Source organism: Osmia bicornis, chromosome 6 (genome assembly GCF_907164935.1).
Source record: "Osmia bicornis bicornis chromosome 6, iOsmBic2.1, whole genome shotgun sequence".
Taxonomy (NCBI): Eukaryota; Metazoa; Arthropoda; class Insecta; order Hymenoptera; family Megachilidae; genus Osmia; species Osmia bicornis.
In genome coordinates, this window is record NC_060221.1 from 7848221 (window position 1) to 7865433 (window position 17213).

At 46.0% G+C, this 17213-nt stretch overlaps 1 protein-coding gene and 1 long non-coding RNA gene across 15 annotated transcripts in view; one reads left to right on the plus strand and one right to left on the minus strand.

The window, feature by feature from the left end:
• Nucleotides 1-14446, minus strand: part of LOC114879617 (netrin receptor UNC5C-like) — a 34928-nt gene extending 20482 nt beyond the window's left edge. For both annotated transcript variants that reach the window (XM_029194686.2, XM_029194685.2), the window contains exons 1-2: nucleotides 14005-14446; nucleotides 1549-1755 (exon numbers count right to left, since the gene is read on the minus strand). In XM_029194686.2, the coding sequence (XP_029050519.1) occupies nucleotides 1549-1630 (82 nt within the window). In that variant the 5' untranslated portion in view covers nucleotides 1631-1755; nucleotides 14005-14446. The remainder of the gene's footprint in view (nucleotides 1-1548; nucleotides 1756-14004) is intronic.
• The window catches only part of LOC114879615, a 187619-nt gene that overhangs the window by 135487 nt on the left and 34919 nt on the right, over nucleotides 1-17213 (plus strand). The gene's annotated exons all lie outside the window — the stretch shown is intronic.

Here is a 17213-nt window from a genome sequence, read left to right on the forward strand (position 1 = left end):
AAAGTGGTGTCGTGTACGCGGAATCGTTAAATGTCGACGCGTGTAATTTGCATCGCGACGAGCCGTGCGAAAAATCCACGCTCGAGCTATCGAGAACTGTAATTACGAAGCATTAGAAAACTCCCGACGTGTGATTATCCGCTGATAAGTCATCGCTGGCTGAAATGTTTACGGTTCGAGCTTGAATTTCTGACGACCGGTGACACTAGGAAACACGAGAAACACATTTGTCTGATGATTCTTTTATTTTTTCTATTTCTATTCTGTTTCACTCGGGGTGCCTGAACGTGCTTGATAAATTTAACTAACTATACGCGGTTCTTTGTGAAACTTTCACTTTGAATTACTAGCTGATCGATAGATAGCAATTAGAAAAATATTTTCCGAGATAAAAAGTGATTATCCAACTTAGCATTTTCGAATTCACGCATCGAATTCCTTGGCTATTCCGATCCCCATAGTATCATTGTAAGTCACCGTTAATTACCTGATTCATCCGCTAAATTAACTACGCTTCTCGACAACCTCTTCAAGGAGGAAGATTTAGAGTACGCGATAATTCACCAACTTGATCCGACCGCTTCGAGCGACGTTTCAGCCTCTACCGCGAACTTTCTATCCTTATGTGTAACAATGTTTTTTTTTTTTTTTTTTTCGTCTTCTCTCATCCACCGCCATTCATCATCACTCATCGTAGCGCGATGACGAGGCCCGTTGGATGTTGAGGACGCTAATTAGTCGGCCACGTGGTACCGCGAGAGAGTTAGAGCCGAGGAAGAAAGCGGAGAAGGCAACCCCCCTTTCGCATAAGGTCGCTTTAAAACTAGCTCCAGGGGAGCGTAATCCATCATCGAAAACGGCCGGTGTAACGTAACCGGCCGGTTATGCCCACCACTAATCAACGTTGCTGACTTGCCGTATAATTAGATCTGCTCAGACTCCCTCCGCGTTACCCTTTTCCCATCGTCAAGCATGTTGCTCGTGACTAGTCCCGTCCACTGCGGATACGGCAATTCTTTCTTAGAGAATCGCAGAAAGCAAGTTCATGCTCGCTTCACTTCGAACATCGATGCTGATTACCGACGTATCTGCTGTTAAAGAAAAATCGCAGTATCGTTTGAGAATGATATTCTGTACGCTGCGTATTTCTATCGCTTCTTCCGGGAATAATTACTCTCGCACACGCAACGATCGTTAAGTAATGTTTACGTCTATCAAATTCGTTATCAGGCAGCTAATTGCAACTATCCTAAGGATTGCAAAACAGGCCGATGACGCTCGTTTCTTGGAACGAGTCCCCTCGTTTCATAGCTTATCGAACGATCTACAATTAAAAAGCATTCGTTTCGCGTTATGCGCGCTCTCGTGTTCGCGAGAAACTCGTACCAAGTGGCTTCGTTTGTCACGAAACATCACGAAGATCTCTTCAATCGACGAACGTTCGTCGCTCGCTATTAACCCGACGATTAATGGTTCCACGCGATCATCCTATTTTCTCCCCTGTCCGATCCGATTGTCCCCGGAGAATCGAGCTTAAACCTTACTCACCTTCGCCGGATGTGAAGGGTCGCACCAGGCCCGGCAGCAACACGCAGAACAGCAGGAACAGGGAACACGATTTCGGCCTCATCGCGTACGTGTCGCGGTCATTCGTTCATTTTACATCGAAAGGAACGCGTGAGTGATGGTCAAAGTTTCTCGCACTGCCCACTGTACTTTCACCCTCGAACCTCCCCGCTCGATGATGGATTACACCTGCGAAACAAAACGACAATTTTCACATGGATAAAATAACAAATTTCAGATTACAATCTAACGGAACGGTTCGCCGAGGGTAGTTTTTGAAAGGAATTTCCAATGAAAAACTTGAGAATTTTTAACGTTAAAATTGAAAGGTATAACTCGTCAAAAGTCAAAGTTGTGTTAGTTCATTACGAAATATTTTAAAACGTCATTGTTCGAGGGGATGAATTAATGTTGCACGAGCAGGGTGGCGCGCGACGTCGCTCGCCGGCCGTGATTAATTAAGGTAAATGAAGCAGCAACTTTTCTACAGCGTACGCGAGGAACGTGTATGGAAAAGTTGACTCCTCTAGAACCCTAGTCGGCGTATTGTCAAATTCACGGTTAAAAAGCACTTTTTTTTTTACATTTTCGTTTATTTCACCGCCGGGGAGGAATTTAACTTCCAGATTGCTCGGCAAACCTCTTCAAGCGATCTCTCGCGACTCGAAATTTACAAGTACTACAGTTCTTGCCAGAGCAACCCTCTTAAACGCAAACACGCTCGTTTCTAGAAAGGAAAATGAAAAAGAAAGAAAAGTTACAGTCGATTCGAAGAAGTCAAAGTTCGTCGTTGGGTTCTCCTCTCGTCGAGGGGTGCGTTTTCACCGAAAATACCGGCGCGCAACCGGCTGCTCTTTTCTTCGAAAAAATAAAAAAAGAAGAAGGGAGGAAAAGGGAAAGATGGAAAGTTGCCGGTGGCACGCGATGAGGGTGAAACCGCGTCGAAGCAGGGACTCGCGCGGATTTAACGTCTGCCCTCTGTTGTTTCCAACGGAAAACGTAAAAGACGGTTAGGAGAGGCGAGAGTGCCACTTAGGTACCGGCTGGCAACCCTTGCCGCTTAAATATTCCGCCGGTGCCGCACACTTTCCCGCACGCGAAATTTCCTCGTCGCGCCTTCGTTCGAGATACTACCACCGGCTTGTAATTCACCGCCCCCTCGCGCCCCTTTTCACTCGTACCCGCGATACCCTTCGTCTACCTACCCTGTTCTTCGCGGTCGATTCGACTCGATAGCCGACGATTGTCAATAATTAACGACTCTACGTCTGCCGGGAAATGGATGGTCGATCAGAACCGAGAGAGTTCCTTTCGAGGAAAATTGCTGGTCTGCAACTTGAAATTTTTCCTTTTATAACCAGTTTCATGAATAGAGGAGAGACGGTAGAGTTTATCGACGATGAGCTGAATTGATTATTCGGAAAATTGTTGCTTTTATAGGTTTGAATGGAAGGCAGGCAATTAGCCTTAATTAGAGATTGAAGATACTCTGTATTAGTTTGGAGTGATAATATCGACTGGTATGTTTGCAAAACGGCGAGTAACTAGTTGATACGATGACAGAGATTAAACTGCGGTTTATGCTTCCTCGGGGGGTGCGATACAGTGATACTCTACCGTATCGCGTTACTGCTTTAATGAAGTTGCCTGGGAAGGTAATACTCTTTGGATGTAATTAATTATTCTGGTCAATCAACACGTTAACTATACCACGCTGAAAATGGTTATACACGTTAAAATATATTATAACAACATTTCATATGATTCCCTTATCTTAAACGTATATTTTTCTTTAATTTAATAGAACAATTATAAAGTGGCAAGTTGTGAAATTAAATTGCTTCGTCAAAACTCGGTACATGAATTTTATAAAACCGTACGTCGTGCGATAATGGGGTAAAAACGCATCGAAATTTCGCGACCAGGATTTCTCCCTAATTGAAACGTAAGCCGAGCGGACAGTCAGCACGCGTGGTCGCGCTTGATCGAGGGTGAACCGTTGCTGGCCGGTCGAATCGATGATAGCTAGCCGGTCGTTATCTCGAGGACGCAGAAAGTCGATGAAACCGCAGGAGAAGCAGGATGAACACACGGAGGGAAGGTAGACAAGAGGGGGCAGAAAGGGGGGTAGGTTCTCGGGAGATTCATGACGCGGAATAATCCACGGCTCCTCGGCGTGGAACGCGCATTATGCGAGCGTATCGGCCGTCCCTACACAGATTTCCCATCGGCCGAGCCTCGCAGAGAAGGCCAGCCTCTAATCCTCCAGGACGAGGACTCAATTTATAAACGTGCCCGGTATTACCCACTTAAAGGCTTAAAACACTCGACACCGTACGGCGTACGCGGACGAACACATGGCATTTCACACTGCAATTGTCACGAATGCCCTTGCCCTTTCCTCCGTTCTCTTTCTCTTTCGTCGAGGATAAGCTCGAGTGTCGAGTCCGCTCGGCTGCACCCTGGGAAAGCTCTTCTTTCCTTTCATAGAACCTGCTGCTTTTGCCGTTCGGCTCGTCTTCTTCGCCACTTTACAAGCGGCCTGCAAGCTGTCCGTCCGTGCCACCGACACCCTTGTCGCGATCCTCCCTTCTTCTTCTTCCGCCTTCTGTCGACTGAACGCGGCTGCTCGACAGATCTGAATTTTCACCGGCTAAAGGTGAACTATACGCAGCTTCCTTTCCTTTTATTTATTTAATGTCGCGTCAATCCTCTTTGCGGCTTAAAAGCGGTTTAAAACTTTCAAGGGTTAGTTGGGTATCGCGTGACAACGGGTAGAAAGAATCAACGAGCTGGATCCTCAAGAGTATTCATGAGACACCTCTTTGCGAGGATTCTTTTTCCATTTTATTTGGACGTTTCTATTCCAGCATGGTCAGAAATGATGGTACAAGCGCGTGTATGGTGGATGGGATACAATGGCAAGTCTTATCGATCGCAGCAGGTCTCGCGAGAGGCACCGCGAGAAATTTCAGCGATCCGAGGGGAATGGATTTTATTAAGTTTGCCGGCTCGATGGGGATGAAAACAGACGGGAAATGCGGTTTTCTTGTACGGCTGAATATCGTTGTTGCGGTACGCCGGTGTGTATCGCTGTTTGCGAATATTGAAATTTATTGATTTATTCATAGAACTTTTCTGAGCTTTTGAATAATATGAATGTTTGAATTAATTTGAAGCGTCATCAATTACGAGGTGGCAAGTGGAAAGCTTAAATTTAGAAAATAAAATCATTCAAGCTTTTATTATAAAATTTTCACTTGATCCTGATACTGAAAATTCCCGAATACTTCATACGTTGTAGAAATTCTTCTATTTCCTCCCTTTTATGCTTAACATTATACCGAAGGAAAACTACCCAAGTTCGCAGAATATTCCTCAAGAAGTTTCTGTAGTTTCTTTTCTGGATCTTTTATGAACGTTTCCGTTGCGTCTCGACAGTTGTTTTCGATCCGGTCAAAGTTCGTCCCCAACGTCCCTGGTCGAGTCTCGGGGCTGCAGATCGATCGAGGCCCTCGAAAGAGAGCTGCAACCCCTCGAAGATCGCAGGAGATTCTAGAGACAGCAGCCAATTACCTCGGCCATAGAATCCGACATCGTATTATTTAGGAACTTCTTCGTGGATCTTCTCCGGCTAGCCGTGTTATCTAGCAGCGTTATAAAGCACGCCGGTAACGTTTCTAATGCCCGAGGATATCACGTGTTTCATCTTGCGCTTTATGGAAATTGCTAAGTGTACACGAGCCCTTGGATCGCAATAAATTTCCACGAAATCGCGTAATACCCTACGAATTTTCAGCTTGAATTTGAAAATTCTTCGTTGAATTGTACTCCGAGTTTCTTTCTTAAATTCGTAGCAACGAATTCTGTAGGAAATTGGTCGGGAAAGTACTCGCGAAGATTGGTGGACGGTATTAAATGGCTTAATCTACAGTTGCTGCTTACAAATGAATTTTACGTTTGAATGTACCAAGAGTATTCATCCAAGTGGTGTTTGGTTGAAATTAAACAAATTGTAATAATTGGCAAATTTTCTATATTGTTAACGTTACTATAAAAATATGAAATAACTTTTGAAAGTTCTACAAACACAAAACTTCCGCAATTTCCAATTCGAAATAAAAACGCTCAACAGCTTCTAATAAACCTCTCCCGCTTTACTAATTAAAGTATCGTCCAGGACATTAGTCAGACTTCCATGTTTCCCGCAAAGAGGGATTCTTTTGATCCTGGGACGAAGATTCACCCGATGCTTCGTAATTTTAGACTCGACTGAAAGTCGCAGGTTGCGGCTCGACCGCGACCGCCCTTGAAATCCTTGCCCTTCCCACGGAACTCGACTGCTTTGCAATTTTAGAAGAGCCGAAGTCAGAGTTCACGGTTTAAAGGGTGTCCTCTCGAGGCCACTTTAACGTACAGCGGGTTCAACTTGGTCCGGTTGTGTTGGAACGAGGAGGACGAACCACCGGTAAGAGGTGGAAGGTCGAAGGGTGGCGATGCTCGACGTCGCTGAAAATCGATGGATCGACGAGGCGGTGTAATGGAGACAGGCTTACGGGATGGACAATGCTCCAGAAACCCATAAATCGACGCCAACCTTCGGTCCCGGTGAATTGAATTCTCGTCGTCGCGCAGGTAGCCACAAATTTGTACACGAGCTTGTCACCCACCCCGTGCGAACGAACAAGCTCTCTTCGTGGTGGCGAAAGGTGTCTATACGTCTCCTGCCTGGAGAGAAAGATACTTACACGGTCGTATAAAACTCGTGTAAGACCGTATCCGTCCAAGATCTGCCGGTTCAGATCGAGAAGATAGGGCACGCGGTCGATCGCGCGTGAACTTTTGTGTGGGGGACACATTCTCATCGTGGCCGATTGTGGCTTAACTAACGGCCCTGCCCGCTCCGACCAGACCCGTATCTTGAAGGATCTTCATCCGAAGGACTTACCTACGTGGAAGGTGAGCAGACACGCGGGAGGATGAAGCAGGGATGGAAGAAAGGCATTGGCGTAACCGAAATTTCAGTCCAGGGTGGGCCAAGTCTCTTAACTTTACTAAAATCGTCCAGTACCATAACTTTGCTAACATTTCACAACTCAGTAAATATTTCTTTTCTTATTTATTTAAAGAGTTTTTAATACGGTAACAAGTTTGCATTTTGGAAGGATCAGATTCATCTCCAGCTTTACCTAAGTACGCCAATGAAGAAAGGAATATTCTACGCTTGGTCTATAAAGACTCCGCAAACCCATATCCCCCACCCCCTCTGCGGGGGGGTTGACATGTTTATTTCGTCGGGTAATCTTCTCGGATTACGGTTCGGTCGGAGAGCAAGAAGAACGAGAGAAGAGGAGAAACGGCGAGGGTGGAAGGGGGTTGAAAAGAAAAGAAATCGAAGGAGCAAAAATAGCCAGGGGCGAAGACAGCCACGCGAAACGTAGCTCGGCCACTGAAACACGTTTTTATGGGGTCCTTCGTGGTCTTGGTCTGGGAATTTCGAGTTAGGTAACTTCGATCGTCTCGAAGTGTATCCTCGAAGTCTTGTTTCGAATAATTTCCTCGCTCCCGCGGGAGAATTGTACGGATTCATTTGCAACCGGGTAGAGAGTAACGGTGGAAATGCGCGTGCATGTTTCGAGAGGAAAGAAGGTGTTCCGTGGGAAATTTATGGTCCCTTTGCTCGAGCTCTCCTGTGTACCGGCTGATTCTCCAAAGTGGAACGGGATGTGTGCAGACCGGAGAGAATTGTTGGAGGGAAAATTGAATATTTTAGCGAGAATTGTCTTTCCCGGGTGTTTTAAATCTTGCGGAGGTAACGTGGAACCAGGAATGACGTGCATTACCTCCGTTTCAACTATAAAAATTATTAATATTATTTCTAACAAAATTTTTCTTAATTCTATATCGTATTAAAATTGCATCGAAATCGATTGGTTAATCTCTCTTGCAAGTAATGTATCAAGAGTTCGAGAGAAATGGGCGGAAGCAAATAGAGTGCAGATCATGCAACCAAAGTGAAAGCTCGCGAATTGAAAGGCTCGACAGCACATTCGTCAGGAGGGTCGCAAAAGGGCTGGTTTGCTATGCACGTCGACGACTGATCGACACGATAGATTAAAGGAAAAACGTATCGAGGAAACGAGTTTCTTCTGGCGTGGTCCGTCGCGTCAAGATCACGCGACAGATGTCTTCTTCGAAAGGGGAAAGCGTGCGCTTTCCGGCCCTCGTATTGTATTTCATACTCGTGCAGAATTGTCAAATAATTCTAACCACGACGAAAATCGTACGTAGGCGGATCGTTTGATCCTCTTCGCACGCTGGCATCGTTCGTTTCTCGGCCACACGTGGTCGACGCGTGTATTTTCAGCTACAGTCGCTCTTGCTCGCGTCTCGATGCGAAACCGTGTACCAACGTTGATTTGTAATTTACAAAACCACAATTCACTTTTTTCATATCGAAATAGTTATCAAGTATACACACGCTCTCAGGCGTCCATTAAATTATAAATATTTCTTCGTTTCAAAGGAGGTAGTTGCCCGCATATAAAAAGAAACTAAAGAGAAACTTGAACAGCTGAATGATTAATCTATCCGTACATTACACTTCATCATCAAAGATTAATAGAGCTAAACATTCGTGAAACTCTGTCATTCTTCTGTAAACACGCTACACTTTGATACGCAATTAATTCAATACTCCACAGGTGAAGAGCGAAATCTAATTTAAATCGAATAGAAAATTTCATCGAGAGTCTCAAGATTTCTCTCTGGAGTTTGAAAGAAATTCCCTTTCGCGTGGAAGGAAATCGAAGCGACGGAAATCCTCGGCGAAACAGGATCAATCCTTCGCCCAACGTTCTCTTCAACACCTTCACGATAATCCGGCTCCCTTTCTTATCTCCAAATCCTCGCGTTAACTTCTCGAAGCGTCGGATTTACGCGTTATTTACCACAAATTCCCCAGCTACCTCCGTCTATCTGAGTCCCGGTATCTCCGACCGTCCGATGGATCTTCATTCGATTCGATTTGTATCCATTATACTTGACGTCCCTTGTGCCGGCCCGGAAGCCGGAGCCGATGGCTCGATCGATCGTTCGAAAGGCCCGATCGCAGACCGTCCGCCGTATGGTCGGCGTTGGAGGCTCGCCGAAGCGTGAACACGCTCCTTTTCGCGCGTGTTCTCTCTTCGGCTTTTTCGTTCGAGCAGGTAGAAGGAAAGGTGGAGAGGCATGCCGTGAGAACGCAGATGGTGGGGTACGCGTGCCAGGTGGGCACTCGTGTTCAGCCTCCTCGAGGGCGAAACGTTGTTTCCTGCGAATCGATCGAGACCGCGATACCAAAAATCGATCCACCGGTCGAGATAACGCAACGGCGCATCGCTGAGTTTTTAATGGGTTTCGCCATGGAAAACCGGGCTACGGATCGAAACGTACTCCTCGAACAACTTACGCACTCCCATCACGTACCATCGCGTTTCCTGCCTCTGCTCTTCGACTGGCTAAACCAACCACAGATATTCCCGGGTGACGCTGATTTTTTTTTCTATTTTTCTTCTGTTTCGGGGTTTTGCACAACGTTACAGGAGAGATATAGAGGTTCAGGGGTAGGTACGTGACTTCAGGGTGGGCGGGGTTAATGGTGGCTTAGAAAACGTTTGGTGCTTGTTTTACAAAGTGTAATTGGAATGTTTGATTTGTAAGCGAAGAAAAGAGAAAACTGAAGCGTTGTATTAAACATTTTATTTCGTTTTCGATAACAATAACAATCAGTATAAAGGAATTGTACATGACGTAGTGTGACGAGAGCGCGGAAGTGGGAAAAAGCTCGAGCAAGCTCGCAGATTCTACGCACGTTTTTTGAAACCTTCGGATCATTAATCTTCTCGATCGGAGGCTCATTCGATTTTCTTGCAGCTTTTTGCACGGCCATTATGAGCTTACGTGTACTCATTCAGTACGTTCTATCGGTACCCTGTAATTATCGAACGTTGCCGCCTCTACGTAGAGATACCTATCAAGATCTTCGCGACGATTTTTATACTTCTTCTATGCTTCATGGTAGGAAACTTTTAAAGATTGTAATACGAAGGAACATTGAACTAGAAATTCAAACAAATCTGCTACGAGCGTCGCCAGTCGAGGGTTAATTTACGAGAAATGGAACTGATCGGACAGAAGTGTTTTCATCGAATAAAAAGATGTTGAACATCCAACGACCGCTTAGCAACCGCGTTGTAGAACCGATGGGTTGAAACGTCGTAAGACTTCCTGTACTAACTGGAGTGCAAGAAAAATCGAGCGCTTCGAGAACGATTACGCGAAACGAGATCTCAGCGCTGACTAAACATTTCAAGCGGCATGACTTGATGGGAAGGGGCCCGTTATTTGACTTTGACAGACATTATTAACGACTAACCGACCTACGCGCACTCGTACCGCGTAATGATCTCTGCGAACCGGCGTTCGATAGAGAAGACCCTCTTTCCATCTCTCCCTGTCTGTCTGCCTGTCTCCCCGTCCGTCCGTTTGTCTGTCTGAAAAATAAAGAAGTCGAGCGAGTCGTGCCAATGGATCCTCTTATTTCTGCCCGGGGCATGCTCGTCGTTTCGCCGCTGCGAACGCGGCGAGTGCGACACGCGCCCCTTTGAATGTCCCCGTCAACGCTGCTCCGCTCCGCTTTTCAGCCTGGCGTTCTCCTCGTGGTCGCTTTGCCACCGAGCCCGCGACTTCCGCCGTTTCTTTCAACGCCGACGTGTCGCGACGCATCGTTGATGGAATTTGTTCGACAGACGCGACCGATGTCGCGCGACATCGAACGCCTTCCGCGCCGTTACGCCTCGAATTTTCTCATTTCTATCCTCGAATAATTTCGAATTATACGATTGCACATTTTGAACAAACGGATTTGGTTAGCGAATAGTAGCGAAATAGTATTTTAAATTTGGCGTTTAATTCGATTGGTTTAATAAATGATTTAGAGCTCGAGTACGGTCGCGATCGAACTTTACTTCCATTTTATTCAGCGATTGTGGTACAACGTCACTTTCATTGAATCGCGTTAATTGCACAGTAAATAGAAGAACGTATCGCCAGATGAATGGCAACACGTCAATCAGAAATCCGATTAATAACGTTGAAGTATAAATAAAGCGCATAAAACAGTATGTATATTTCGTTGGCCTCGAACGTTTTATGAAATCTTCCATTTCATGTATATCTCTGCATAGAACGACAAAAAATCATACGAAGAAAGGTATTAATATAGTTTAAACAAACGATATCTTAGATGTAATTGCTGTGGAAGCATCATAAGCCGTGACGATCCGATCCGTGGAACCATTGAAAGAGGTCCATAGTTGAAGAGCGATCGATAATTCACGATTAGGGGTGGAATTTCTGTCTGGGAGATTCGCGAAGGGATGCTCGATTGACGATCACGTGGCTCCTTTGATAGGGTTATCGAACGATACCGATCGTTCCATCCGTATTTCCCGGTAACGGGAGCACCGATTTCCCCGACGAATCGATGACGCGGGATCGACAATAATGTTGTTTGCGACGGCCTGTTAACCTTCGGATCATGGCGTCGATCATAGACGCCGCCACTAACGAGGGAGATCTATCTCGCGGCAGACGCGACTACAATAATCGGCCCTCGATTTCGTGCGTTGCTCGACGCAATTAATTAATAAGCCGCGTATCTCGTCGGCTTGGCTGGCCATTGATAGCGGCCATTAATCGTCGCCGCGATACCGGCACCCAATAATTACCCCTTTGTCTCATTTTCACGAGAACGATGCCCGCGAGAACGATCGCTCTCGAGACTCGCGTATCGCGAGCTGCTTCGTAAAAAGCTATCGAGAGAGACCGCGGGTATTGAATCTTGCTACTCGATTCGTGTTTTCAAGTTGTCAAGGGGTGTCGTTGCTGTTTCAAAAGCACAACCTGTTAATGAGGAATATAAATGATGAGAATAGACAGCGTGCGAAAGCTCAGTAATTTCGATTTTTATCACGATTTGTTAAAGTTTATTTGCTTTGAAGTCTTATATTACTTGACGGCTTTCAATTTACATAAAAATGAATCAATTATCATTAGTGGCATATTTGCATATTTAGTTGAAATTTTTGTGACATTCAGAAGGGAGATATTTTAAACGCGATCGCTTTGATTCGGAAAAATGCAAGATGCTTCTTCGAAAGACTATCATTTACATTCCAGATGCTCCGAATCGTAGAAAATACGAGCAGGAAAACGAACGAGGCTGAATATTTCGTGTGTTTACGAGGAAGCCCGTAAGTTACACTGTTCGTGTAAATCGCTGGAAACTTACGACCACCGTAAGCATCGATCCAAGCGATCCCGCGCGGGTAATTCTAGTAAGTGGCTTCGAAAAGTATGTAAATGTTGGCTCGACGGTGCATATGGACGGCTGTTTTACGGTTATGCGAGTGGGGTGTTTGATCCGTCGGAAATCGAGCGTTTGTTTGATTTCAACCGAGCTTTGCTTTAAATTATTTTACCGCGGACGAAGGAAAATTAACATCTTAACGGGGAACGGGAACATAAATTTCGCTGTAATATCGAACTTCGAATGGAGTTAAATTTCTTGCAAAACTGCCAATGGTAATAGAAAATGTTTGCAGCGAAAAGAGCAGTTCTTACCGAGTTTCGAAAGTTTCAAGCCGCTATCGCGAATAATGTGGTAGTACAAGTTGAATTGTTGAACGAGACTTTCAATGGGCTCCGATTTTTATCGCGTCTGTCATCGACTGCCAATTGATTGCTGTCGATTAACAGCAACCTTTCCTTTCGAATTTCGCTTTGATTTGCCGATCGACTGTACGCGTCATGAACGAAAGTTTCCTGTCGACACCGTTTGCATAAAAATTACTGCCCGAATATTTTTCTACTAGCCACTAACGATAATCGATTCATTTTTATGTAAATTAAAAGCCATCAAAATAATATAAGAATTGAAAGCAAATAAACTTTAGCAAATCGTGATAAAATTCGATAAACGTCAATGCATAAAATTGAATTAAAATTATAAAAAATATAAGTACCCGAGTAACTATCATTCGCTTTAAATTCGCGTCGACTCTTACAAATGGCCAACCCCTCTTAACCCAATATACCTGTCGTCGAATGCTAAGAATAGTAGATACATGTTTCTTCTCCAAATACTTTTCACGTCTCTCCGTTTATCCGACGAGCTTCATCGAAAATACAACGATTCCTTGCCCGTGAATCGATACTAAAACGATTCACGGTTCGTTCGCCATTCACGATATCCGATTCGATACTTTCCGATCGTCGGAATAAAACGCTTGAATCACGCGTCAAAAATAAACTCCCTATACCGTGGCTCCATAAAATATTCGAAAACCGTGTCCTTTCGCTGTAAGTTTCTGCTCCGTTACCTCGAGCACTTACCAGGTTTTTTCAGATCAAAAATTACTTCAACAAATTTAGCATCATTAGTCATTGCTGGAATTTTTTATTTGTCAAATGGTTCAGTAATTTATAATTTTTAACGAATGAACAAGAAACAATGATTACAGTCGTCTTATCCATCAAAAGGATTAACAGATTCCGCAACGAGCAACAAGTAAATCGTTCGTATCGCACTTTTCCACCTTTTCCTCTTTAATCCGTCGCGATTGGCGCGTTTCGAGTAGCCACGCCGGCTTAATTTGAATAGAAATAACGAGCGAAGCCAAGTCGAGCGTAAGAACGGCCGTCGAAACGGTTTCACTGGATGCCGCGGCTTTTTTAAATAGCTTTTCCAGGGGACCGTTCAACCAGGACCCAGCGGGAGTTCGTCTGGCCAGATAACGTCCGCCTCCTAATTTCGTCCAAGTTTTTCGGAAAAAACGACTCTGGTTCGACTAGCTCCGTTCGCTGGACTGTGACACGGTATACTGTAGTGTACCACGAGGCCGAAAGAAATCGCGGACGACGTGTAACCAGAGTCGACGGACAACGAGTCGGTCGACACGCCTCTTCGACCGCGAATTTTTCTCTCTTTCCTGGGAAACTCTCGCTATCCATACGACAAAACCCGTCCACGAGAGGCCCTGCACCTTCAGGGCGCCACAGTTTGCTCCGAAGCTAAACAGCTCGGGGCAACGATGACAGAAGCGGTAACACGAGTAGAGAATGCCGCTTATTCTCTTCTCGTTTGCTCTCTTTCTTTACTCGCTCAATTAAACGCGTTCTTACTCTTAAACATTTGAAAATCAAATTGACTTCTTCTCTGCTGTACTCGAAGAACTCCAAAATAGCTCACAATAAAATGAAATAACTTTAAATGGGTCGGTTTTTCATTCGAATCGATCGCAATATCGATACGTTTCTACAAGTGACAAAAGTGCTGCCACGAGGGCAAACTTTCGAGCGACATCGAAGCTAACGATAGGGAACAACGAAACTCACTCTTCAGCAATGATCCACGAAAATCCACGGCGCCGCTTCGAACGTTTCAATTCGTACGCGTATCCAGTCGAGTGACACTTGAACCCACTGCACTGACAAACACTCGGTATGACCCTTTGGTGCAGTCGCAAGTTCGTCGCACCCTGTTTGCACACGATCTTCCTTCGGTCGCGCACTATTATTTTTTTTTTTTATTCAACGAGCTTCAAGCTATCTACACTCGTCGCTTCGAATCGTAGAATCGGCAAAGATCAGTTCGATAAATTGTACGCGAGAAGCGCGGTCCGCTCGATCCGCGTACATTTCAATCGAGGAAGCGGTGCGCACGCCACGATCGCGTTTTTCGAATAGCACCCTTAACGAGCGTACAGACACCGGGAGCCCCAACGCGCGCGGCTCATGTCGGCCAACTGACTCGGAGCGCAGAAACCTCGGGGCCCTTCGCCTCTTGGGCGCCGCTGCTGGCTTGCCATGGTGGTGCTGTTGCTGGTGGTGGTGGTGGAGACGCCGTCGGTGGTGGTGGTTGCGGAAACGTGGTGGTGGCAGTAGCGGCGGCGGAGACGAGTCGGTGGAGGCGCTATGGACCCGCTCGGTCGAGACTCGAAGTTCGAGTACGCTGGTGGGAGTTCGATGCTGGAGCTCCATTCGAACTCCAACTCCGCTCGGAGTGCAGCTCGAGCTGTCGAGAGGAACGGATCGCTTCTGTTGGTGTAGGTACAGCGACGATTGATACGTATGAATTTTCAGGCTACGGGACGAGTGGAAGAGATTCACTGCCCTACGTTCTAACATTTTTTCTTACATTTTTTCCATGGTGTTTGCTTTTATTCGTCCGAGGGCACTTGGAGCTTCGAATGAGTCGGTCGTGTGGGAGGAGATTGTATTTTTAGAGCAGCTTGTCTGCTGGATGCAGATTGCGTGGACGTAGAAATTTTTCGCATTGTGGAAAATGTGAAATTTAAAGGATCGACGTCTGATACCAAATTTATTTGTATACAATTCTGAAACAGGAACGAACCAGAATACGAACTGTACGCTAAAGTACACCCCTCGAGAAGTTAACCCACTCGCTTCCATAAGGTCAGAGCGGCCTGTTCGCGAGAGCGTACCCTCGATAAAAAGCGTACAGGAAATCAGAGACTCTTCCTCGTTGCCAAGTCGCCAAGTCGCCGCAGCGTTCGCGTTTCGGCCGGTGCATAAATTTGTTTCTTCACCAAATAAATACGCCGACCGGCCATTTATTTACGGCCTCGCCGTTCCCTCTGACCCGCGAATCCACCCTCCTCCGCTCCTCTTCTCGCTACTCTCCCAGCCAGGACTTGTCGTTTGCGCTAACGTTCGCCCGGATAAATAAATATTGACCGTCGAGGCAGGCACCGCAAACAAATCCATTAATAACAGGAATTTAACCCCGTTGCGGAGGTGAACAGGCGGCCGGGTACACGTTCGTCGCGTATTTAGTCGTAGCCGATGCTCGGCTCGATTGTCCCTGGCCAACGCCGATTCGGCGTTGTCGGTGTCAATTTATATCTGCGGGTAGATTCGCTGTTACGCTAGAATACGCTAGAATAATTTAATAACGTTCGACTAACGGCTCGTCGTTCTCTCCCTGTCCGTTCCACCCCTCTCGGTAGGTCGCGTTTGGTCTTCCTCTTTCAACCCCAGAAACTCATCGTTCAATCGTATCGAGAGAGACAATAACGAACGGTGTCGCGCAATTAGCAGTTGTAATCAAATATGTGAGAGCAGGGGGTTGGTTAATATCGATGGGTCCAATTTCGTGACATCGCCGTCTCGTTAGCGACTGTGCAAACAATTAGAAACTGTAACCTTTTCTTCCTCGCTCTGGCACACGATGATTTCGCGGAATCAGACCGCGCGATGGAAAGGGTTGATTGATCGGACGATAATGGTGTCGATAGACGATTCGAACACACGGAAGGTCTAACATCAAGTTTGAGAAATTGTATCAAAGGTATTCAGATCCGTTTGAAGTTCACGTTTAATGTGCGGCAATAAAAGAAATATGGAAAATACTAGACAGTGCGTCATCCACCTTCAGCCAGGTCAGCACACCACGCAACAATGATCCGCACGCGACGCCACTCGTTCGAAGAATTGATCAGCGTACAAATACACGGGGCAGAATAAACTGTATAACCTCGTGCACGTACCCAAGACGACGGCACGTCCCTATCACGTATCTATTAGTCGTGACGGAAGACGGTCGGGCCAGACAATAGGGGGTTGGAACCGCCTCGACAAAAATTCTACCCTTCCCAAGGGCCCCACCGCGCCGCTTCGCCTCTGTTCCGAGCACGGAGACCGCTCGTCGAACCAAGAAGATGATCGTCTCGTAATCCTATATAAACACGGTTATTTTTATCCCATTACAGGGCGGTTCCGTAACGGCCTGTACAACACGGGGCCTGCATAATGCCATGTTCGACCTAGCGAACCATTTCAAAAGGAGACCGACCAGGAGGGATGACCGCAGGATCCCGAGGGGTACACCGTGCCACACCCCCTCTTCTTCGGTACCCTTAACCGGTGATGGATATTCGAAATACCCTTTTGCAACGCTTCAAACAATTTTATTCGAACTCTACAAATTTTCAACTCTTGAGAATATTAAAATCTTGATTTTATCGAAATTCTTCAAAATCAAAAATGATTCGAAATTTTCCCTACGTGTACATTTATATTCGTAGCGTTTCGTGTTCCGTCGCTTGTACGCTTGTTCCTCGAGCTGGTACGCAGCAGGGGGCACCGTGCACGCTCCACGATGCAACCCTCGTTGGGTCTGCATCGGTAACATTCCAGGAGGGCCTGCATTTTCCTTCGATCATCCTTGAAAGGAATCGAGAAGACGTTTCCTTCGGGAACACCGTGCAGGTCGATGAATTTTAGAAATTTTCTGAACGGGTTTTGGGACTCGAGTCATATGCCGTGAATTGTGAGGAATTTAAGTTTCTTAATCGACGATGGAAATTGTGATTGAATGGGAAGCGGTCGTGTAGCGATGTTTATTGGTGAGAGGGTTGTTTCCACTTCACTGAGAATTCGTTTTATTCGGGGACAGTTTTTGGTGGAGAAACGAGTGGAGGTTTCTTTGATCTTCGCCATGCCGCCCTCTTCGAGAGTCTATGGATCTTGAAACGATGCGGGTCCAGCGGTGAACATCGGGACGGTCAACGTGGACAAACACG